The 25,372-nt window shown below is 41.2% G+C and overlaps 1 protein-coding gene across 4 annotated transcripts in view; it reads left to right on the forward strand.

Annotated features, from left to right (window-relative positions):
- Positions 1 to 25,372, forward strand: part of ntrk3b (neurotrophic tyrosine kinase, receptor, type 3b) — a 204,861-nt gene that overhangs the window by 174,385 nt on the left and 5,104 nt on the right. For 3 of the 4 annotated variants that reach the window (XM_069173510.1, XM_069173511.1, XM_069173512.1), the window contains 5 exons: positions 1,035 to 1,165; positions 6,727 to 6,899; positions 9,158 to 9,401; positions 10,195 to 10,263; positions 23,223 to 23,381. In XM_069173510.1, the coding sequence (XP_069029611.1) occupies positions 1,035 to 1,165; positions 6,727 to 6,899; positions 9,158 to 9,401; positions 10,195 to 10,263; positions 23,223 to 23,381 (776 nt within the window). The remainder of the gene's footprint in view (positions 1 to 1,034; positions 1,166 to 6,726; positions 6,900 to 9,157; positions 9,402 to 10,194; positions 10,264 to 23,222; positions 23,382 to 25,372) is intronic. The other variant, XM_069173513.1, reaches the window with a different exon arrangement.

Genomic DNA, 25,372 nt, shown 5'->3' on the forward strand with positions numbered 1-25,372 from the left:
CAGCCTTCTGTTCTGTGGTCAAATTGCAGGTGCCACCAGTTTTTAAAGCCAATCAATAGAAGAACAAGCCTTAATTCTGGGATCACAAACATTGCAAGCGGTGACAAGAACAATTTAGGTGACAAGACTCAAGAAATATCCCGACTTTACTACCCTGTAGCTCAATAATGATCCTTTTACAGTGAGTTATTAAAGAAAAATGGAATAAGAAGCATATGCTGAGACAAACAGGCTGTTTTTCCTCCCTGTGCTGCTCGGTTTATATGTCCCTCATGGGGATTTGCAGGAATAAACATTTTATAATTCTGTTCTCATCAGACATTGTGCTCCTGTGGTGTGCCGGCAGTAAAAAAACAAGGAATTCAGATAAGAGATTTGCAGCTCGGTGCGTCCGGTGTCATCTCGCAGTTTATTTGCACTTCAGATATTTAAAACCACTTGAACCCAAATATTCTTAGTATTCTCTTTTAAGTAGCTTCAAAGTTAGATAAAATGATTTTTTTTTTCCCACACAGTTTCCCAACATCATACATTCTGTAACAGCTGGATCACACATGTATTAATATTGAAATATTCAAGAGGCTTTTTTTTCATGAATTTGCCATCACAGCAAACAGAGAATTGATTTGTGCATCTTTTTGTAAACACCACATAGTTAATTCAGCATGATGTATTTGGTACTGTATTTTTAGAAATGTACAATACTAGAAAGTATTGTACTTACAGCCACCAGTATGCTGCATCTCTTTCAGTTTTTTTTTTTTTTTGCATCCTGTCAGTCTTCACCGTCTCTCCCTTCTTCTCTATTTATTGCATTCCTCTGCTTCTTTTGTGTTTTATTCAATCCCATAGAGGCGGTAATAAAATATTCATTTGGTGGTGAAATTTTCCTTCGAAATATATTTTTCTGCCAACATAGCCCAGTTTTTTTTCTGTCTCATTAAATTCACCAAAGCTGCATTTCTAAGAAAAAGGGTTTTGAAAAATTGCTCACTATTTCTCTCTCTCTCTCTCTCTCCTTCTTTTTGTTTCAGTTGTCCAGCACATAAAGCGGAGAGACATCATCCTGAAGAGGGAGTTGGGTGAGGGAGCGTTCGGTAAAGTCTTCCTGGCAGAGTGTTACAACCTCAGCCCCACCAAGGACAAGATGCTGGTGGCTGTCAAGGTACATTTTCAGTTTGTGTGTGCGCGTGTGTGTGTGTGTGTGTGTGTGTGTGTGTGTGTGTGTGTGTGTGTGTGTGTGTGTGTGTGTGTGTTATGAACAGCGTTAAAAGAACAGTTGGATTTTCTGGGAAAGTGGATGGAAACCACTCTCACATTTGTTTACTAAATATGATGGTAGAGTCAGCAGCTGTTTTGTTTAGCTCAGCATAAATACTGGAATCACTGGGAAACATGTAGGCTGGCTTTCCAAAGGTACACAATTCATCTACCAGCACCTCTAAAGCTCACTAAATAACATTTTATATCTTCGGTACAGCCGAGCTCACGAGGGAAAAAGAAAGCAAGAAAACAACAGATGGATTTTATATAATTAATACTATTTATTTATTGCACATAATATAAAGAGCTGCTCATACTGTATCACAGTCATCCCATGTTACAGCTCAGTGGCATATATGTGGAACTTGAAAATTGACTCGAGCCGGGCTCTTCCAATCACAATATTTATGCTGGCAGACGGAAAGGAGGATGACCATTAGGGCCAATCACAGGCTGGGTACCACACGTTCTACTTAACACAAAGGGCTTGAAAAGCGGTAGTCACATGAAGCATAAAAATGTTCTTTGTTGAACTTGTACTAAAAATCCAAGTCTAACAACAAGTTGTGGTTGCAGTGGGGTTGGCTCTATCTTCCTGGTACCTCATTGGGTGCCTGGCAACCTCACAGCGATGACAAGCCTCCACAAAATCACAGCACGCATCCTGGAAATAGGCTGGAAAACTCGCTCCCTATTTTATTTTAACTGAGTATTTTTACCGTCTGCCATTTATTTGAATGTTTGAATGCTGAATGAGAATTTTACTCCAACTCAAGTCCAAGGTTTGCTCTCATTGCTGCACACACCCTTCACATCATTTTTCAAAGCTGGAAACACACATCCATATTCATGAGGAGGTCTTATGACCTGGTACCACCACACATATCAGATTTAAAAAGCCTATCTATCATGCAACTAGCTAACTGTGTGTTCTAGCAACATCGACTGTTTCTTTGTAAAAACAAGTACTTAAGTTGACGTAAGTTGAGTACAAAAATAAGTACTGAAAACAATTGGAGCAGAAAATATACATTTATTATATGATGTGGATATGACTCAGAGATCCTCCTCAGGTACAGGTTATTGTATTATATTATATGATATTATGTCTAGGAAATTAATCTGTAAATCAGATAAGGAGAAGGTCCATGCAATGGTGTGTATCATGTAAAATATAAGAATGTCAACATCTTACTGTGTTCTTAAATCTTGACATCATTCCTTTATATAGAGTAGAATTGATTAAGTGACTAAAATATGCCTTTCATGTATACATTTGAATAACACATATTTCGTGAGATCCACCTATTACTTGAATGAAGCACAGCAAATCATAAAGCAATATAATGCACAATGGTGTCATACACATTTACAGCTGCATAATTGTACCACAGTATAGGGTGATGTCTGATAAATGATTTAACCAAATAAGAATGTAAGGTCAATATCATATGGATCACTGAAGTAGTCTTTTTTTTTTTTTTAAATGCATATTTCTCTTCCACATTTACATATTGTTTGTATCAGGCCGCATGAAAGATGCACAACATCAGCTCCGATAGGATAGAAAGCAAGGTTGGTGGCTTCGAGGTAAGATACACTGTGTGTACTGTGTATACAGAGAGTAATAATAGTTGAGAGGAACTGAGATGGGAGTGAATGTAATTTGGGGATAAATCTAGGTTCATGGTTATCATCTCAGATTTTTTCTGAGTTCAACTGTAGAAGATTTGATGCCATCCGGTTATTGATATCTGCAATGCACATGTGGAGGTTGTTTAACTGATAAGTGCCATTAGTGTCAAAAGAGAGATATAACAGTAGGTCATCGGCGTTTAAATGTTAACAGATTTTTATAAATGATATGACGAAGTGATACCAACAATGGATCACTGTGGAACTCCATATTTTAGTTGTGCTGGAGATGATATATAATTCCCAATTTCCACACAGAATTAACTCCCCGAAATAGAAGAAGGAATCTCATTGAAAACCGGTATCAACATTGTATAAATGAAATGACAGCCATCTAACAAAGCAGCAGACTTGAACTAATATGAAAAAATCAAGACTGAATTTGATGAGTATTACCATGGTCGTTAATTACTTACCACAGAGTACTTACCACTGCTCGGTGCCCTGACCTTCACCCGTCTTTGTTCTGATCTTAAACCTTCTTTCTATCAGCAAGGGAACTGGAGACTTTTTTTTCAGATGTGACATAACAGCAAAGTTAATACTTCAGTGAACTTGATGACTTGTTTTAAAGAGATCCAAGCCTTTAGAACCATTGTCCATGTGTGGCTGCTCTCAGTGCTATCACAAAGCTTAATATTAAGTTGTGCTTGGCAGCTCCCAGTGTGAATATGAAGAACTATTTGAATTTGAAGCAGGGTCGTTCTGAGTGAGAGGTTGCGGACTCAGCAAAACTACCTAGGAAAAAAAAGAAGAGAGAGAGAATACCACCCTGACCTTGACAACAGGAGAAGTAAGTGAAAAAGTTCAGATGAAGGTGATGGAGTAGCCGGCTGTCTTTCTTTTCTCTGTTTTATAATAAACCTCCTATACAGTGATCTCTTTAAAACACAGTACAATGTTTTTTATCTGAACGAGCTCTTGCCCATGACGAGGCAGGAAGAGGCTCGCTGAATATTTTTAAAGGTCAACAAAGGGAAAATTCATTGCAGCACTTTTGTTCAATTTATCGTGGTCGAGCACTTTGACGGTATTGTTTTGGAGGAATGCCCAGACAAGAAACATTTCCTTAAGAGTGCGGTTTGATTTGGTAATAGAATTTTATGGCCATTTTACCTACTCTGCCGTACAGCTTAACCACCTCCAGCACTTTGCTGCACGCAGAACACATACAAGTGAATGCATTTCCATCCCAAGGTCATTCAATCTATAATAATGTCAGCAGCAGGCTAGGAATGCAGGATTCAAGGCTGAGCAGATCAAGAGAGGACACCATGTGTATTTTCCTGTGGCTGATTAAGTGTCAAGAGTCTTCTTTTTTCCCCCAAGAGAGGCTACAGTAAGCCTTGTTCCTGCTGTGATTTGATTCATTTTCTTCCTTTATTCTGATACCAGTAGCTTCATATTGACCAGTGATGGTGGCTTTAGCTTGAGATACCATCAAGATTTGGTATTCTATGTGTACTCCACGTCAAAGGAGTTCAAAGTACTTCCATGCTTGATCCTATTACCACTCAGATCAGTTTAGTTTTTTTTTTTGTAGTGGCTCCAACCAGGTCCACCTGTACTCCCTGAACGTTGTATCTGTAATGATTACCGGCCTCAAAACTACTAGATTTCATATTAGCAGTAAAATTATCTGGCAATGAGATGTTAGCAGTAGCTCTTTGTGAGCTCCGGAGTTGGGGGCAGATCAGAGTTGTTCCGGGACATTCGCCAACGCTCCGTCTCCGGTTTATTCCTTTCCAGAACACTGGTGGTACAGTAGATATATGAGAACCCTATAAGCCTTTGCATCTTCGAGATGCTCAGACTCAGTGGTCCGGTTTGAATGTTTTGGCCCTTGTCAAAGTCGATCAGGCCTTCATACCTGCCCATTTCTCCCACATTAAACACACAGACTATGAAAAGCAACTGCTCACTCTCCATCAAAAGTGTTCCAGAAGTTAACCTGGACCGTTGGTACAAGATAATCAGTGCTATGTACTTCATCTGTTGTTGGTCATAACGGTTTGTGTCATCGCTGTATAACAAAATTTGATGTCTCCGAGTTGTGTTTACCACCATATATATATAAAAAAAAAAAAATTAACAGCAATTTATTTCCCCCATTAGCTCCTCTGTTTCAATAGAGATGGAGGTAGACAAACAAGTGCCTCAACAAAGTGAGCTTTAGGCATTGACGAAAGAAAACAAGCGGGTCTATATAAAGAAGCGTAAAGTAGTGACAAGAAGACTGAAAGTGCATTTCCATCCACAAAAGCTGATGTATCAATAAAAGTTTAGGGTAAGCAGACTATGCAAATGAATCATGACGTACACAAAAGATGTAACTTAATGAAGCTGCTTCTCCAGAAAAAGCCGCAAAAGAAAACATCAGATTTTTCTGGAGTGACGAGGAAACTTGAAAAATCGCCACGTGTACAAGAGACATACAGAAATACAAAATTTCCATCCAATTTCAGTCAAAAATGAAAATGCTGATTTGCTGATGTTTAGAGAATACTGTTTGGCTTGTTCCCCATCGTAGTTAAAGATGGTGACACTTGATGATTAACACTAGAATGTATTTCTGGGGACTTTGAATGTTTGTACCAAATTTAATTGTAATCCATCCTACAGTTGTCAGGCCATCTCACTCTAAACCCAAACTGTCAAGCTCACATTCGTGCCACAGGATGAAAGAGAAACTGACTGGCTCAAACTGAAGGCCAGTTTAGGTGTACTGAGTGGATGATTCAAACCGACCTGGGGGTTTCTAATTGGATTATGTCGGAAAGTGTAAAAAAGAGGAAGAGCACAGGTTACTCCTCAGTGTAAGAGAGAGTGGTAAATGTTAAAATAGAAGATGTGAGACAATGTAGCATATTTCAGAGGCTCCATATAATGAGTAATGCGGTCAATGAGGGTATCTCATTTGGAGGACTGAAAGTGAGCCTGAAATAATCAGGAGTGAAAACCAAGTTGTAGTCTTTAGCCTCAAAAAGCTGAAAGTAAAGGTGTTTTCAAGTGGTCCAAGACTTGAAGGGCAAGCAACTTGTGTTGTGAGCAGGCTTGTTTTAATGGTGGACAAGTCAAGTGCCATCACGCCCAAATTCAGGTCGTTTGCACCAAATGTTTTCCCTCAGAAGCCTCATAACGTCACAGTAGAACTCTGTGTTGACAGTCTGACTGTGTGGGAGGAATTCACGGGGCACAACAACGTTCTGCTTTTCATTAAATTCAAATATCACTCAAAACACCTCACTGGCCTATTTCTTCATTGCCGTAGATTTTCTGAAGCATTTCAATGGTCCTTTTGCTGATTTCCCGAATTTGACACAAAATTTGACGACCACTCTCTGCTCAAGTCCATGTGCAAATGTAGACATCCCAGTGGTCACAAAAACAAAGGTTATAGCTTCTCCCTGCTCTGTGCACATCACTGTGTTGCACTCTGTCCTCAGGCCAAAGGGGCAGTCCCTGAACTATGTGATTGTCCCTCCTATATATCCAAGAACTTCCCACAGTCGCTGCTACCAATAAGAAATGAGGGAGTTGATACCAACTATTGCATAATAACCAGAATCTACCTCATTTTGCATTTTATGAACAATCGAACGACTGACTCGTACAGGAAATTGAAAGAAGGGTTGCAAAGGATGCATTAGTTGATTTCCCCAAAGATGGGTAAAAGAAGGCTCCCTTTTACAGCCTCGTCCGCTCATTACGACTCCAATCTTGACCCTTTCTCAATCTGTAAATCAAACCTTTCCTTTTCCCTTACAGACACTGAAAGATCCCAACCTGTCGGCCAGGAAGGACTTCCAGAGGGAGGCGGAGCTGCTGACCAACCTGCAGCATGAACACATTGTTAAATTCTACGGAGTGTGTGTAGACGGAGACCCTCTCATCATGGTGTTCGAATACATGAAGCACGGAGACCTCAACAAATTCCTCAGGTCAGTGTTTCACTGAAGGCCAATCAGATTAGCCTGAAATTAGCCTACTATAATGTAAATGTGTGTGAGTGGACCTGCTCTACTCCGGTTATTTTCACTGAGGGCACCGATTGGACTTTTTGATCGAACTGTCCACCAACTTACCGACTCTGTAAGAAAGCTCAAATTCTTTTGTCAAATCCCTGCTGCGCATATAATATCAAGCTGGCTTCTCAGCCGCCTGGGTTAGCAAACACAAGTGCTTTAGTGCTTTTGTTCCGTAATGTCAGACTGTACTGAGGGAAGTGACCTCTGATAAGACTCAACAAAAGCGACTCGATGTCGGTACAGGCAGCGCTTTGGTAATGGGAAGCTCCACTGGAGTTGATGTCAGTGCGCACAGGAGGAGTCTGGGTTAGAAGTGTGCTATTTCAAATGCGTTGACAGCAGCAGCAGTGCGTGTGTGTGTGGGTGTGTGTGTGTGTGTGTGTGTGTGTGTGTGTGTGTGGGTGTGTGTGTGTGTGTGTGTGTGTGTGTGTGTGTGTGTGGGTGTGTGTGGCCTATCTTGTTTTTGAAATTTGAGCAATAGTTGAAAAGATGACATGTTACGATCGGGTGTGAGTGTGCGTGTGGATTTAAGAGTGCTTGAAGAGTTTCTGTTGGGAAATCATTCCTGAAATGAAAGGCAATGTCGCGAATGATGAAATTCTTTCACGCAAGGTGCAAGACGTGACTGATTCTTGGTCTGTCGGTCCTGTTGGTCACATTTAAGAGATGAGATGTGCGTGGAATCAATGGGAGTGAATAGAAGATCTGATGTGTTGGGTCCAACTCAACCTTCAGACAAGCGGAGGGCAGCCACAACTGGATGTCTGTGAATTAACTTACGAAGAGGAGAGACAAGAGAAAGTATCACTGATCCCCCTACATTGGCGCTGAATTATTACTCACACATTTACAGCAAAAATTGCACTAAAATTCAGAGACTGAGGTAGAAAGACAACCTGAGAGAGAGCTGTAGTCTTCCCTGCGTGGCGCCTGGTCTGTAATTACAGTGGCGAGAAGGTGATGAGAACAGCTGGAACTCTTTGCAGGAAATGAGTTTGTCATTGCCACCCAGAAACCTGCAGTCGACCCGTTCTGCTAAATGTACGACCTCGATGAAATACAAAAAAATGACTGACAGGTGGGACAACATGTAGCTGCTCTGATGCTCACATTTCAGCCACAGCATTAATAAAAAACAGTGCAGACTCGTAACAGTTTATCACTGCAATTAAAGCTCCCAGGGTGCGTGCATGTTATAGTTAATTAGTTAATATTTCTAACAGTCTCCTCTTTATCAAATCAATTATCCTCAATAGGTGGAAAAAGGCAAAGGTTTTATAAGAGGAACATTGGGTCACTTTTTTAATGGGCAGCTTGGTTACATTTTGCCATGCTGAAAAGGTTCCTACATCCAGTTATTAAAGAGAGTATAAAACTTGTGAAATAAGAAATAACACAGTCTATATCCCAAGAATGAAAGTTAAGCAATAGAATGGACCCTTTTTTACGTCAGTACAGGAGTTTTGTCGCTGCAGCAATTATTATGGCTGATGGTAGCAAACTTTACATTGATATTTTTTGGATCATCATTTTAGAGCTGTCCTTCACTGGTGTTATTCTTTCTAAGTGATTTATCCTGTCACAGATGAACATTTTATTATCCTGTAAGTGCTACTTCTATGTTGTTTTCCAAATGGTGTACATGTGTACTAACACTCATTCTTTTGAGTGCATAATTGCGTTCACACCGTCAAGTACAGAAACATGCAGTGAACTACAAGTCCCAGGATGACGCACTCAAAACGGTCCAAAAAAGAAGTGTGAAACACTGGAGACTTTCCACTGTAAACGGTCGCCATCTTGGCTACGCAGAAGGAGGGGGTAGGGTCCCTCGAGGGCACCAAAATATGTTGATTTGTGGGAAAAAGAATTAAAGCTGTCGATACTTTGGCGGGTGATGTATTCACATGATGGGGTTTTTCCAGTCAGTGCAGAGCGGCAGTGTGCGATTTGAACCAACACCACCTTGTTGAAATTCCTGCACTACACAAGTAAGAGTCCTAATATATAAGAGCACTATTTGTTAGTTAAATAAGGGAAGTATGCCATTTGGAACACAGCACTAGTCACAATGTTCAGCTAATGCTACGTGGTCCCGCTTTAAAACTAAAAACTCCATGATCTACACCAGTTCATCAAATCAGTCATCATTAAATGTATTTGTCTCCCAGAGCCCACGGCCCTGATGCCATGATCCTGGTTGACGGCCAGCCTCTGCAGTCCAACGGGGAGCTGGGCCTTTCCCAGATGCTGCACATCGCCACCCAGATTGCCTCAGGCATGGTCTACCTGGCCTCGCAGCACTTTGTGCACAGAGATCTGGCAACCCGCAACTGCCTGGTGGGCAACGGCCTGCTGGTCAAGATCGGAGACTTCGGCATGTCCAGGGACATCTACAGCAGCGACTACTACAGGGTAAGTCTCAGCCAGCCTCGTTGTTCTGCTTGTCAGTTGCACTTATAGCAACATTGATGTGAGCAGAGCTTGGAGTTTCACAGTGATTGACACTTTTGCCACACTTAAATTATTTCTGCCATAATCTCCTCCACACTGTGTCGAAAGGTGAAAATTGTCGCTGCTTCAGCTGTCGTGATGCTGTACATTTTATGTATATATAAGGGAAAGATTGCGTAGGTTCCACCTGAAACAGACTTTTTCAGTTATCTCTAATTGCAAAAAGTACATGTAGTTGTGGATGTTCACAATACTTTAGCTTGGTTTCTAATTAGGTTCAAAACAACCTCAAATAAAGCCTCGGGGCCCCAAACTAAAACAATATTTCTAATGGGTGAAGGCTGTTGTTCTCCTGTGTCATTTTATTTATATGTTTTTGTTTTTGCTTCCATTTTGTATCTTCTGAGTAGAGTTAAACAGCTCTCTCATCTCCCATGCAGCCCCAGGGCTCCACACCAGCCCTTATACATTCAGGCGAGGATAGAGCGCTTTAGCAGTGTGCTCGGAGACGAGATGAGCCTGCTGAGCTTCCAGTCGGATACTCACAGGCTTGTTTATATAGCTTCATGTCTCTTCCGCTGTTTAACGCGATTAGTGGCCGTGATTGCCGCAAACCAGGCGGCGACTGCTGGGCTGAAGAATTTAGCATTTCTTCTGCACAAATAAGTGGAGTGATGGCTGCTCCAGATTTGGCTGCTTTAACCAGCCTGGTCTTGTGAAATGACTTTAGGTGCGCCTGATTCTGTTTTCTCAGCATGACAGCTGGGCCGGTTCGGACTTTGCTGGGGGCAACGCCAGCAGTTATGAAGTACTTGCCTGCTGGGTGAGTAGCTCTGCACCCATAAAATAATTTGTAAGGAAATTTGAGGGAGATGTCTTTAGTGTCTGGTGCCCGGCTCCTCCACACACAACATCTGTGTAATAGATCGATTAAGGAAATCTAACTATTTTGTTTAAGTTGTCAAAAAATTACATCCGAACTCAAAGCTTCAATGCAGGTTGTGGATGTGGCGAGACATACATATAAACAATGTAAACCTATACATATTTTGACTAGATTTCATATTTAAATTCCAACACTCCTGCTTTTACCAAAGGTTTGGGTGTGTAAAATCACGTGCAAATTTCACATCACCCACAAAGAAATGTCCAAGCAGATCTACTAACGACGTGCAGTGAGGATTGCGTCTTTGAAATTAGCAATTTAACAAAGGGTGTCCATTTTGCATGTTTGCCGGAATGCATATGTAATATTGGGCGTTTCTACTTGAACGTGCAAAACACTGGAAGGGAAAATGCAAATCGACTAATTTAGCACCTGTAATTATATTTACAGGTAGGCTTCTAAAGGTTACATTGCACTCACGAGGCACAGAATGAAACAAGTCAGCTGCTCATCACAGAAAAAGCTGAACCTGCTGCTCAGTGTTTGTTAGAGGCATCTCATCCACCGTCCCTCCGGTTTTATTTTTCGATGTTTTATTTTCAAGCCAATTTTTATTTCATTATTTGCTTAATATCCTGCCATATTCTCTTAATTTCATCTATTGATCTTTTTGTTTTTCCCACGGCATTGACTTTCTTGCTGATAATCTCCCTAATAGCATTTCTTCTTGTTATATTTATATGTATTTGCTGTATTGGCCTCCTCCACTACTACCTGTGATTCAATGGGATCAAATTTGCTTTTCCTTCTGCAGTCGTTCTGTTTACCGTATAACTGTCCGTGGCTGGAATCACTCTAAAACCCGCAAACACACCATTTAATTTGAATGTAATATCAATGACACAGTTACTCTGCAAAATAAACATGTAGCCTTTTGAATACACACACAATTTAGTAGCCTTTATTTGAGATCTTAGTATTAAATGGCTTTCTCAGCAGAGTTGATTTTTTTTCCTTCACGTGAAACTATTTAAACTTAAGAATATTAAGACCTCTCCTGTGCATGGCTTAATGACATATGCATTTGTCAGCCACACTTCTGAAATACAATGTTCAAATCTCATAATGGGTTCAGCATCAAAGATGTATAAATACTTCACTTACAGTCTTGCATACTCATTATCAGTGCTTTGTAGAGGAGCATAATTGGATGTGTGTGCAAATGTTAATCTATGAATTTTGCATGCAGGTTGTGCAAATTTATCAGGACACGGGTGAACACGTGTGTCAATTCTATTTTAAGTCAATCATTCATGTGTCATCACACCACGGCTGGCTCTGAGTTCATTGTAGTAGCCTGAGGTGTATTTTTTAAAAGTCTGAAATTATTAACAAACTTTATTTGATTTAAGTTCAAGTATTGAGTGACAATGAGTGTTTACATTGAGGTAACCATCATATCTACAGTGCCACAGTAGTTGCTTATCTTCACATTCACACGGCCGAAATGTCGTTTCTTTGCAGATGATGTTATTCTGATCTTCCAGCTTCCAAAGAAGGCACGAAACTCTTTTAAAATTTTGTGAAACATGGAAAATATTAATGAATGTGAGAAAAAAAAAAATTTTTTTATCTTTCTACAAAGACAAAGTATGTGTAGGCTTGAAAAGCAGTCATATGGAATATTTTGGCTTTATTCTCTTTCATTACATTACATTACATTACATGTTTCTTTTCCATTACAAAGACTTCACCAAAGGAAAATATGACATGTTCTTTTAATGCACTATGGCATTATGTTTAAGTGTAAAGTTAGATAACAGGTTGGTGCAAATTCCCTCCTCTATAACCGTCAGCTACTCTAGCAGCACTGCTCAGTGACTACCAGTATGACTATAGGTGTACTGGGAAGCTCAGGTCTGCCTCTCTGGACAAGTAAAAGATAAAACTGAATGTGTTTCCTTGTTTTGGCCAAAGAACAGTTCATCTAATTGTCTCAGTCACAGCTGATTTAGCAGGCAGATACCACTCAGCTGGGAGATTAAATGGTTCAATTGGCTGTTCTTGTCTGAACAATTATAAGCCTAATATATAAGTACTGGGAGTTAACGGCTCAGTCAGAGGACAGACTGAGAGAGGAGCTGCGAAAGGTTTCATCTGATATAAAACCTAACAGGGCAACAAGGAGCAGGGTGACGTGTTTTGTGTGTGCGTGAGCCAAAGATACAGTCTATTAATAAGGAAGATTGGGGGAGGTGTGGGGTAAAGGCGCTCAACCGTCTTTGCACGGGCAGTGTTCGAAAGTGGGAAGCCAGTGAGGGATCGAGTCCTTGGCACATGAGGCTCCTGCTGGGCGTTCAGTAGTGGTGGAAATGGTGGTGATAAGGTGAGCCTCCTACACATTATGCTCCTCTCTGACAGGTGAAAAGAAACATACCATTACTTGCTGTGTAGCGACACTAACAACGGGCCTCATTTACCATTATCTTCTTAATTTTCTTAAATTTGTTCTTAAGAAAGGTCTACATCAGATTCATTACGTGTTCTTAAACTGCAAATTTGTTCACTCCTTTATTATTAAACTGATGTCTTCTTAAACCTTGTCCTCGTAAGTTGTTCTTATCAGGAGAACAACTGGTGAGATAAATAAAAAGCAGCCACCCTCAGAGGCAGCTCGTAGCTCGTACCCTCCTGCAGCAGCACCTCCATACCTGCACCAAGATAATGCTCACCCAACGTCTGATCTTGAATGGTCCTGGGCCACCAGGAGCGAACGGCCAAAACACTGACACGGAGACAGCATCAATACTGGTTACAATCTCTGAAACACAAAAGAAATTCATACAAAACAACAAAAGAAGATACACTGAAACCTGTGTTTTTTAGAGATGTGTTTCCTTCTTGAGATTAATTGTAGAATACAAATATTGTCACTGAAAGTCAAACTAATTTTAAAGCTTTTATCAACCAAAAGCTTTATTGCTGTCAAATTTGGGAAGTCTGCGGTCCTCGTAGTGTTAATGTGGTGTTTATTTAAGACATAATGCTTTGGAAAGTAGATATTTATTAAATGATATTATTATTTATAAAAAAAATTAATATCAATGCAAATTAAATATGATAGCATTATACAACTCCAGAACTGAAAAATGCAATCACCAATTATTTTTGCACATTCTTTATGAAAACTACATAAGTGGGTTTAAAGAAGAACCATCTTATTTACAACAGTTGGTGAATGAGGCCATATGGGGCTATTAGAGAAACAGACCATAGTGGGAAAAAACTCAGGAAAAACAATCAGTTAAAATGTCTTTATGAACAGATCATGTTGTGAGTATTTGCACAGTTAGAGTGTCTTTGTAACACAGTTCTACCAGCTTGTTTTTGTACGTCTTTGTGAACTGCGGCCAGGCCGCTGTGTTTCCAAGGCTTCCTTCAAAAAACACAATCCCTTGAGGTTGTGGTCGTGAAGTCTCCTCTTGATTGTTGACATGGAAACCAAAGCCCAAGTTCTGTGGATGCAAGCAAGAAAAAGAAAAACAAGCCTCACAGCAGCAGTCTATTAGGAAGAAGTGAGCCAGTCGGAGCAACTTTTTTCTCAGTTGAATGTTGGCTTCTTGGATCAAACTCTGTGTTGAATTTATTGGGGAAATTTTAGACGGTTGAATAATTTATTGAATAATTTACTGATTCAGCACACACACCGCAGCGAGGAGGGGAGGATAGTTCTGTGTGTTGGATTAGGCAGAAACCAGAGAAATGGTTTGTTTGAGGAGACCAGGGTGTATTTGTCTGCTTCTGGATGTGTGTGTGTGTGTGTGTGGCAGACTTTGTGAGAAGCTGCTGTTTGGTGCGTTACGATAGCATCACTGCCCGCCAACACAGAGGAATATTGACAGAGCCCGGAGATAAGGAGCTCCTAACAGTATTGGACACTTTCCCTGTGTTGAGTGATTATAAATAGCAGCGTCCTGCCAAGAGTACAATCCTCCCTCCGCTGACTAGTCGTATCGACGCTTGTTGCTCTCAGAGACTCCAGAGAAGCTTTGCAGCAGGGGAAGGGAGCGACTTGAAGAAAGAGATGAATATTGTCCATCTGTCACATGCTGCTGCTGCGCCTGCACCGAACCTTCTTTAGTGTTGTTTCTACGGCAGCACCGGCGCCCGCTATGCAGATGTTTTATACCTCACGATAGAGCAGGGAATGTTTTCCCTGAGTTCAGAGATGACGCACTGAATTATGCATGTTTAGGTGGGTATACATGACAGGGACGGATCTACAGGTGCCTGTGCATTAAAGGTGCATAAGGAAAACTGATTGAAAGGCTGTTTTGTTTTGTTTTGTTTTGTTTTTTGTTTTTTGTTTTTTTTCTAGCAGTAACATTAGAGAAGGAAAATGGAGGAAGTCATTTCGGGTTCTCTGATAACCTGCAGGTCTCAGATGTCATTATTGGATGTATTATTTTCCCACAGTGTAATGACAGCTCTCTTTGTATTGCATCTTTAATACAGAGCTACTAGTACAATATGCAATGCAGTTAAATGTGACAGCTAATTTCCTCCTGTCATTTTTTTCCCCTATAGTACCCAGTTACATGTGTGCAGTATTCATTGTTTATGTTGAGCTGCTGCCTGATTTGTTACAGTAATTAATTGTGTTTTGTTCTTTTTGTAAGTTGGGTGGAATTCAGTGAAAAAAGTTCAATAAAAGTTTGGTTTTCTGAAAGCATATGTTGACCAAACATTGGCATATAGGTTCCTCTCAGAGGAGGAGATGTGAACATTTACGGTCGTTTACTTTTTTTTCTGGAGGATATGAAACATTTTTTTAGACTTTTCTCCAAACGCTCGAGTGTTTTCATTTAGCTGAGGCCGGGCTCGCTCTTCATTTCTTTGAGTGCAACATTGTCTGAATGTAAAGCAGCATGCTGCTGAGCATGGAAAAGAAAACTTGAGTCCAGTGAAACTTTGCAAAAAAATTAATATCTTACCCTCAAAATTTAGCAGGGAAATAGAAATAGCTGTACAGACAGAATGTAAATTTGTGAATTGCAGACTGAGGACTATCAAACGCTAACTGTGTTACAATCTAATGACTCAGTTTCAAGGACTCGCTGTTCTTTGTGACTCTGCCATGAAGCCTCTGCTTACCTGTTCCGCTTTGCTTTGAAGAAAAATGGTCTCCAGGTTTCTCTTGTTTCAAGGATCAAACAGACGCTCCTCTGCTGCATTATTTATCAAGCACAAGCTCCTCAAAACTGTATGCAGCTCGCTGCTAATGAGTACACAGGCCATATTTATTACTTCTGCATGAAGGGATGAAAAAAGTCTGCCCTGCGTCTCCCCTTAGGTTTTGTTTTTTTCTCTCTCTGTTGGCCTCACGCTCAACTGTCTTATATGATCACTCTTTAATGCAGTAATATATTTAAGAACTGAAATAGTTGCTGCTGTTAACCTCAGAGGAATTTAAATGTGTGGCTTTTCGAGGATCCAGAAGCCAGTTCACTGTTGGTTCAGTGTTGTGGCGACTGTGCTTATTGGCTTTCTGAATGATGTATGGTCGGTTTAAAGCTGCAGACAGCATCTGATTAGTTTAGCATACAGGCCAGACAACAGAGGCTCTCTCCAAAAAGTATTATGTTTTGTTTCAACAGCACAAAGACTGTAAAAGCAACAAGATTCTATCTGTAAAACACTTTCTGCACCGATGAGCCAAAACCTATCGTAACGAAGGTGCATGTCTGGGTCTGGGATATGTTAGACATTAACTAATACATTAGTTGTTTTTCATGGTCAATGTGTTGGAAGCAAGAAAACTGGGCAGATGTCAAGGCCTGAGTCACTTTAGAAAGGGTCCAATCTTTATGGTCAGATGATTGGAGATCGGAGCCTCTCAGAAATGGCAAGGGTGCAATAGGGGAGGCAAAAAAGTGTGTATGTTTGCATTGTTTTGCATTGCTTTTATTTCATTCCAGACTCCTGATACGCAGAAGTTCATTGTCTCATGTGATGAATATTACTCAGGGAGCATGAGGCTTGTCAGAATGCGGTTTTCCTCAACTTCAACAAGTTTGTGAACTTATCCGTTTGCCCCTGTTGTGAGCGTCCTTAGACTCTGCAGACGGTGCAGTCGCTCCATCACTCCTTCACTTGTTTTCTCCTGCTCAGTGTGCTCCTGTTTGACAAGCTGAGTGTTGACTGGTGTTTGACTGAAGTGAGGGCCCCTTTTTTTGGACACGCTCTTTGGCATCTCGAGGCCGTCCAGAAGGCTTGGATACTTTTTCCAGTTATCACTTCTGGACTTCACAAAGTCGTCATTCCCACATTTGGAGAAAGTTGGACAACAAGATGTTGGATGGCTGCAAATCTGCGTATCTCACAGAAGATAGTGTTTTTTCAAATAATTAACCACTCCATATTTTCTACCATTCCGCATTGGTACAGTGATCTGTGACTTTCCAGAAGTGACAAAAATATGAGCTAGTGACAGGATGTTATGGAACACATCTGATCCACAGTGGCTTTGACTCGCAACGTAAAGGTCTCAAAGGATGAGCTGCTATCGTGTTGGTGCCTGATACAACAGGACACCTTCAAAGGTCTTACGAAGATGTTTTGGCAGCATGCGCAGTACCACCAGCACATTAGACAGCGATGTTCAGGCCCATCAGTATGTTTTCTATGCAACTGTCACAAGTATATGTAAATATTTAATAGCCAGAGTACAGTTATGAAGTCAGCAAAACCACTGAGGAGCTCGTTTACTCATTTTATTGTCAGCCTGGAGAGCTAAATATAGAAAATGCAAATATAAAATCGCATGTTGGCAATAGTTCAGCGTGTGTGTGTGTGTGTGTGTGTGTGTGTGTGTGTGTGTGTGTGTGTGTGTGTGCGTGCGTGCGTGCGTGCGTGTGTGTGTGTGTGCGTGCGTTGGTGTGTTTTTTTTAAATCCTTCAGAAAGTTTCACCACCCACCAGCATGGAGCGGCCAGAGTAGATACCACTTTATCTCCACTTGGCAGCAGCGCAGCAGGTAGAAACCTAATGGACATCATAGACTCTAAAAGTGAACTTGTGTTCGCTGCTGTTTGAGCTGGGAGAGCAGAGATAGCGGCGCAGTTAGAGCAGGGAGAGAGAGTGTGTCTAGATGGTTATCGGGGCCCTTTAAGATGTCTGGGGCCTCCCAGGGCTCCCTGCAGGCCGCAGAGCGCCCATCGAAGAGCCCGACTGGGCCAGTAATCTATCCCCCTGCCATGCTGCTGTGCTCTCCACGCCGTTAATCCAATCACTCCCCTGCCACGGTGGGACAGGCAGAGCACTAATCCAGTTTACACAGCAACAAAAAAAAGCCCCAGACTCATTCCTCACTCCCCGCAGAGCATTGCCAGCTTCTCCATGTGACATTGAGTGAGAAAGATGAGGATAATTACAGGGGCAATTATTTTATTTTTACTATGTGTTCAGCTTTTTTTTCTTTTTTTTTTTCTACGTTCCGAGCTAATTGCAATGGCCTTGTCACAAAAACCCAAGGTGATAGCGTGCAATCATTTGGGAAGCAGCGAGTCAGCCAGTTTTAACACCCCGTGCCACAGCAGCAACGGTTGCATCATTAGTATGCATCTGAGGAAGTTGAGCCTCGCATGCGGTGGGCAGGGTGGACCTCAGATAAGTCATTTAGACTAACGGGAACTTAATTAATTTTGTTTAATCTTTATAAAGCTCCACTAGGGGACAGATTGGTATACAGCCCCTCGCCAACTCCGTTACCTCTCGCTCAGCCCACCTAGCTCAGCACGACACAGAGGTTTTACACAACGGGGGCGACTGGTCCCGGCATCAATATTGGCTTAATGTTGTGTACAATGTTAAAACGTGTCATGTGTAATGAGACCAGGTGGAGTGGAAGTCAGTGTTCATTTGGCCATTAGCTCGCAGTGAAAGGCTGGCAAATGGGTTTGAGGGTGTACACGAGGGAGAGCTAGTACCATAGTCCCCGCCGCCACAACACCCACTCTGGGAATGTCAATAAATACTGTGTTAGTTCAAGATGTCAAGAAAGGATATCTTACTTGGAGCACCTCTCAAATGTATGTTTATCTAAATTACTATTTTACCACTGAAGAAAAAAAACAAAAAACAACTTTGATGGTCTCCGAGTAAGCCGGCGGATCGTACTTGTTTCCTCTGGGAGCTGCCAAGGAGAGGTTTTAAAAAATTAGGAGGTAAAAGATGTTTCTGTCTAATACCTCATTTGCCCTTGGGCTGGGTATAGAAAAGCAGATTTATGACTGGGGGATTCTGGGAAAATGACACAAAAGTGGGTTCACCTCACTTTACAACTCTACACTGTGATGTGGTTGAGCAGAGCACTTTACCCCTGCTGGGATTAGAGGAAGGCTGGTTGTACTGAGCGGCTCTGCGGTGTACGTGTGTGAATGTGTTAATGCGAAGTCGGACGGAGGAGTGTGTGCTCAGTAAACCCTCTTGGGAAGTTTTTTAATGTTCTGAAGACTAAAAAGATTCAATGAAACAACATGTCGTTATAACAAATAGAAATTCAAACTGATATGTAACGTTGACTCACGTTGATGTACTGCAAGTGAGGTTGATTGCCCCGCTTGCGTCCACCGAGGATGCCGTGATTGGATAGATATGTGGTCAATGAGGGACGAATGGAAGTGAAATGATGCCCTCCGTTTGTTTTGCTGAAACAGCACTAAGACCCGAAGTTTGACATTCTGGAGGTTAATGGAGTGAGATTTTGATTCTCAGTAAGCACGTAGGTGTGCAAAACTCTGTCTTGTTGACCTGCAGGCCACGTGTACAATATCGAATTGTGTTAAATGTACAGAGGGCACACAGCTTCACAATAACACTGAAACGCTGTTCACCTGAAATATCGACTTATTCAAGACACTCGAGACACAGTGGGCGACATTAGATTCTTCTGTTTTGGAACATGATGTGGTTCCTTGAAGAAGATTGTGGAAGTCAGAACAAATAAATCATCATGTAACCTCATTTCAAGTTAAAAAATGACATACAACTTTTTTTTAAGTGGACATTTACTGTATAGCTGTTATATCACTAAAACAAAAGAGCCTTTGAATCAGTGATCTGCTCACATGACTTTGCGAGGTTCAGCTGAACCAGCTGATGTTAGCTTGCTAACTTGGTCATGGATATTTGAACGACATGTGGGACCTGAAAGTTGAAATATATGCAAAATTGATAATGATGTAAACTATAAACACTTCAAATTAAAACTATTATTTGACTAAGTGACCAAATAACATCTGATAGCTTAGTCTAAATGGATATGTCTCACTCCTACATGAATAGGATCAATTCCTGGTGTAGGCATATACAGTACATATAACGCAAACTCATAATACATTTGCATAATATATAAATGTAGAGTTTAGCTGTCTAATTTTGATATTTTTGGAAGTTATGCTGCAACATCAACTTCCCATTTACCGTGTTAATTGCTGTGGATTGATTGTGACGGGTGTTTAATGGACCCCCTTTATTCATCACTGAAGTTATTACAAGCTGACACATTTCTTCAAGGAATATTTCAACATTTTGGGAAATAATTCAGGCTAATTTGAGAAATTAGCTTAGCATTTGCTGCGAACAAGTGCAAAATGCTCACAGCGAGGCTAACCAGCTGCCGGGACAAGCTTTTAATTTACCCTCTGGACATGAGAATAATATCAATCCTCTCATCTGGGCCTTTGCAAAAAAAAAAAATGAACCTATCCACCTTTCCAAAGTGGTTCAACCTGATTTTGTAAATCAACGAACTAGCTAGCAGTATGTAAGTCGTTAGGAAGGCTGCATGAGTTTAGTAATGGAGTTAAGAATAGCTGATTCAACGTCAGAGAAGGTTACAGATGAAGGACACGTAAAGGCAAACAGAGGTCTCAAATTCTGCAACTAAATTTGATCAAGTGTACAAACAAGAGGACGTTCTGAATAAATGCCCAGTAAGGAGCAGCCTTTTGGCAGGTTGACAAATCTCATGTTTCTTCAAAAACATCCAGAAGATTCATCTGCTGCGTCAAGCTGACACACGCAGATTGTGTTTGACTTTCAAAGGAAATGTGCAATGAGTGTGCTAAAGAACTGAGAGGTAATTAGTAAGACTTGAGTTGATTTTGTATTTTTTTTTTTTCTCGATATTTAAAATGCCACACAGCACTCACAGCTGTAGGCACACAGATGTTGGAGCAAGTAAATAGAGTTGGGAGAAGAGCTTATTATGATGAAATGAATGTGATTGTGTTGTAACCCAGAGGTGCAGATCGGAGGATCCATGTGAGGGTGAATGCAGCTACAAGCTAAGAGGTTTTCCTAATGACGATTTCAGGGCTCACGGTGTGTCTGACTGTGGGTTTGATTTTGTTTTGTCCTTAAGTGCAAAAACAGGAGCTCAGAAGGAGAGATGGATGCGTGAACGGATGGGTGGGTAGATGGATCAGAGAATGCATGGATGGGTGGATGGGTGGATGATAGATGTGTGTCTGACACGCTGCAGGAGTACTTCCACTGACTTAGAGATAAAAACCTCAAAGGGGCTTAAAAATCATTTTTATTTTTATCTTGACAAAACTGTCAAGATAACAACAGCAAAGGCCAAAAACTGAAGCAGATAACAAAAAGTAAATGACAGCAGGAAGTGATGGGAAAAGAAAATCCATACAATTAGTTTGTACGTATTGTATTTCTGGTGTTATCGAATAACACAGTGACAGGATCAGTGTTGAGGAGTAATTACTTCATGTAACAGAGTTAGTGCATTTAATTAGAGTCTGTTACAGTTATTGATAAACATGTTTTTCTTTATTAAATTACATGTTGGTGATTACAAAGGGGTTACATGAAGATATTGTTTTCTGTAAAAAGCTTCTATGTAGAATATAATATCAATTCAGCATATTTTCACAGGATGCCTCCTGCCTACATCTGGACAGGCTCCATTGGTTTGACAGTGTGAATGGTTGATTGATGAGTGGTTCTCTTGTTTGAACTTGCACCATATGAAGGTATTTCTGTTTATTTATTACGCAAGCAAAAACAAAAGTTGCAAGCAAAAAACTGTTTTGTTTTTTTAGAGCAAATTTCTTGCACTGCAACCAAAAATCAAGTTTGTAAGTAAAATGATTTGAACCGAGAACAAGATTATTCGGATTGCAAACAAATTCTCCCTCACGCTTTGATTGGTTTTGGTTGCAGATTTGAAAATTTTGCTTCTGCCACAAAAACTATTGGTTGGGAATCAAAAACCTTGTTTGTTTGTGAGTTGAGTTCGATGGGTGGGGTCAGTGTATATCATTTTGCTTACAAACTTGATTTTTGATTGCAGTGCGAGAAATCTGCTCTCAAAACAGTTTTTTCATACTTGCATCATAAAGACACAAAAACACTTTTATACACAGCCTCTCGTCTGCCACTCAAATCAACGTGCGTTGCTCTCAGCAACCACACCGAGGCAGTTTAGGAGTCATTCAGGAACCGGTGTTAAAAAACAGTGACCAGTAACCTGCCCTCATTACAATCCTAATTTAAGTTCTATTGAAGAACCTTTAATTAAAACGTGACAATGATAAGTGTTGAATCATGCTGGAAGGTTTACACAGACTGGTTTACATCAATTTCTTAGAACTTTATAGCTTTATTGCCCACTTTCAAACATTTGTTAGAAAATGAATGGAAAAGTAATCAAATGTAATAAGCGACGTTTACGTTGATTAAATAACACTGCTACTTATTACATTTCAAAAGTAACCTTCCCAGCACTGGACATGATGTGAATGGATTATCGGGGATTTGAAGAACGAGATTTATGTATCATACATCAGCATGTAGTCTGATGTGTGTTTATTCAAACTTCAGACAATCTGTTGCACTTTGAAACATTTCTCTCAGGATGGGCACATTAACCAGCGAGCCACAAACCTCCTGCACAGCTGCAGCTGCAGCAGCACCATGTTAACAACATTATTATCTGCCAGTAGTATACTGGAACTCCTGAGCCTCACAATAATGGCTGTGCGTGATACTGTCCTCGTATACTTCGCCGCTCATTCCCACATCGGTCTTGTCCGGCTCGACGCAGCCATGATTAAAGCACAGCTACTGACACAAATGGGAAATAGATCTTAAAGCAATGCCTGCTAATGGAAGCTGATGATTAATGGGCGATTGTTTAACCGATTAATATCCAGCCGCAGAGGATTTACAGCGAGGGTAGCCTTCATTTTCACGTTCTGCTGGTCTGAAGACATCAAAGAGCTTCAAGCTGATATCTGCTCTCCACTATTACCGCTCATCACGCAACCCTTCTAATGAATGCATGTCAGTATGCAGAATTTAAACACATTTAGATTAGCAGCCACATGGACTTCTTTAGTGTGAGGATAAATAAAGCGTGCATTCAGCGGTTTTCTTCACCTCTTCGTTGATTTCTTTAAAAATCTGATTGAAACACGTTCAATCCCACGCTGTGAGACTTTGATCCTCTGCGTAACGCCAGTGCTTCCATGGAGTAGGGACTGCAGATTGCTATTTTACATCGAGAACAAAGGGGCGGTTTAATACCACAACCTGAAGGATTGCACCTCTGCTGATTCCATACATTCAGAGCAGGTGGCAGATAAGTCAGCATTTTCCTGTATTGCACCCATGTCAACATCCAGCTGCACGGCAGGCATTCATGAAGTGTTAAGCCCAACATATCAGTTACGTGGAAGGACAGCTAATCCCCAGACACCAGGGAACTGTGATGATGACTGAATTCTTTAATCTGTTCAAGCTACAACATTTCTGTTTGTAATAATAATGAAAAATCCCCCCTCCACCTCTCGTCTCTTCTCTTCCCCCCCTCAGGTTGGAGGACATACCATGCTACCTATTCGCTGGATGCCCCCAGAGAGCATCATGTACAGGAAGTTCTCCACGGAAAGCGACGTCTGGAGCTTCGGAGTTATCCTGTGGGAGATCTTCACCTACGGGAAGCAACCTTGGTTTCAGCTGGGTAACAACGAGGTACAAAGAGCCTGGAGCATGGAGTAACAGTACATACATATATCTGCAGGATTTCACACACACACTTGAAATTACAGCTCCAGTTCATCCAGCTGTAAATTAAAAAAAAAAAAAAAATCAACTTTTTCCATTTCCAAACTCTTCCCACACGGAGCATCGAGGGTCGGGAAACACTCTACTCTGCTTCAGCTGTAGTGAAAGCATGAGCCTCCTAAAAGCAGATTTAAGTGAATTCTGTGTGCCATTTTGGATCTTAATCTACTGCTTTGTGTTGTTTCTTCACTCTCTGAGACACGAGCTCACCCAACGAGGTGATAAATTGATGCCACTTTGCCACCAGACAAGATGGCGCGTTGCATAACACCCATGATTGTTTTTTTTTTCATTGAAGGTTCTGCTTTGAATCAATAAAGTTAAATTAGGATTACTCCCGTAAAGCGGGCATATTGAGAGAATGTAATTGACCTAAAATAATAACCTGGCTCGTGCACTTACAAGTATTCCAATGGAAATGTCAATACGTTTTTGGTCTCGACACTGATTGTGATTTCCACATTTCTGCGTATCCTGAGCAGAAGGATAATGGGGTAATTGACCCACTCAGCAGATTAAACTGAGAGTCTTCTGACAGTGTAAAGAGATGAGTGCCGTATTGTGTCGCAGCCAAAGAGGGAAAATCCACCAATCTGTTTTTCAAATGTAATTTCATCCTCAGGTAGCGTAATCTTAAAATACTGTACTTATTATTCAGTGATTCCAGTGCGTTTAACATTTTACACAACGATACATTACGGCAACAATTATGAACGAGCCTCAGCGACTCAGCGACAGTGACAGATTATTACCTGGGTACTGTCGTTTCAAACAGGCCTCCTTCTCTTCTGGGCTCCACAGGCTCTATCTCTCACCAGTATGAAGCCGCGCAATCAAATTTGCATGTACTTTCAGTGCCAGTCTCCGTCAGCTCCGCCTTTTCCTGCGGCGCTGAATCCATCCATTACAGTGTAATTTACATCCACAAAGAGAAACAGTCCTTACACACCGTCATACTGCCAAACACTGGTAAGACTCGTAACACAGTGTGTAAAAGACACTGTCAGACAGGTGCAATGAAATTACCTCGAAGGATGATTAAAGTTTATTTCAACCTGACATATTTCACATTTTATCGTGGCTCTATGGGTCATGCTAACTTTGCGCTTTCGGAGAAACAAGGAGTCCCATGACTAGTGTGAGCTTCCTGTCACTTTCCAAATAAATTACATGAATCATTGTTTTTTGATTCTGACCAAAAGTAAACACGGAAATTAGCCACCTACAACGGCCATTTTGCTAACCGCATCGGGTATCTCCATCACTTGTTGGCTAAACTACCTGCATTCAGTGAGCAGGCGTATACTACTGACATGTATGAAGCTATCTGGAAACATAACAGAAAACCTCAGATGAGGATTTTCCCGTGGTCCATTATGAGGGCCGTGAGGAGTCATTTTAGTTTGATGGTTGGCTGTATTTATTGGAACCGGAGTACATAAACCGGGAGCTACACCAGATGGAAGATGAGAACCAGAAGCGAGCACATCTCATCTGTATGAGAACGACAACCGTTGTGAAAGAGAACATATCTGGGAAACTGGTGTTCCTGCACTCACTGCTCTGCTGCAGACTTGGAAAATCTCGGTGTCCATGGATGAGAGAAATCCCAGCTGTCCAACCAGAACAAAGAGCTGATGTTTCACCTCCAACCAAGCTCACACTAGTTGTCCTGATACACGCTGCTCGCGTGCTGCTTTGTGCAACTTCTAATTTTCCCAAAGCAGCACGATTCCTAGAGCCACAATAGTCACATGAATGGGAAATACACCAGGTTGAAATGAAGCGATGTTGTCCTTTAAAGCTTCTTCAACTATACTGCAACTACACCGTCCTGTCTGTTTCCTCGCTGCCCCCCCTTCCTGCCCGGGCCCTCGTAGCGTCAGCTGATCCCAGTC

The sequence above is a fragment of the Embiotoca jacksoni genome, unplaced genomic scaffold (assembly GCF_022577435.1).
Source record: "Embiotoca jacksoni isolate LCO1_2020_lvr unplaced genomic scaffold, fEmbJac1.0.p SCAF_6, whole genome shotgun sequence".
Classification (NCBI taxonomy): domain Eukaryota; kingdom Metazoa; phylum Chordata; class Actinopteri; family Embiotocidae; genus Embiotoca; species Embiotoca jacksoni.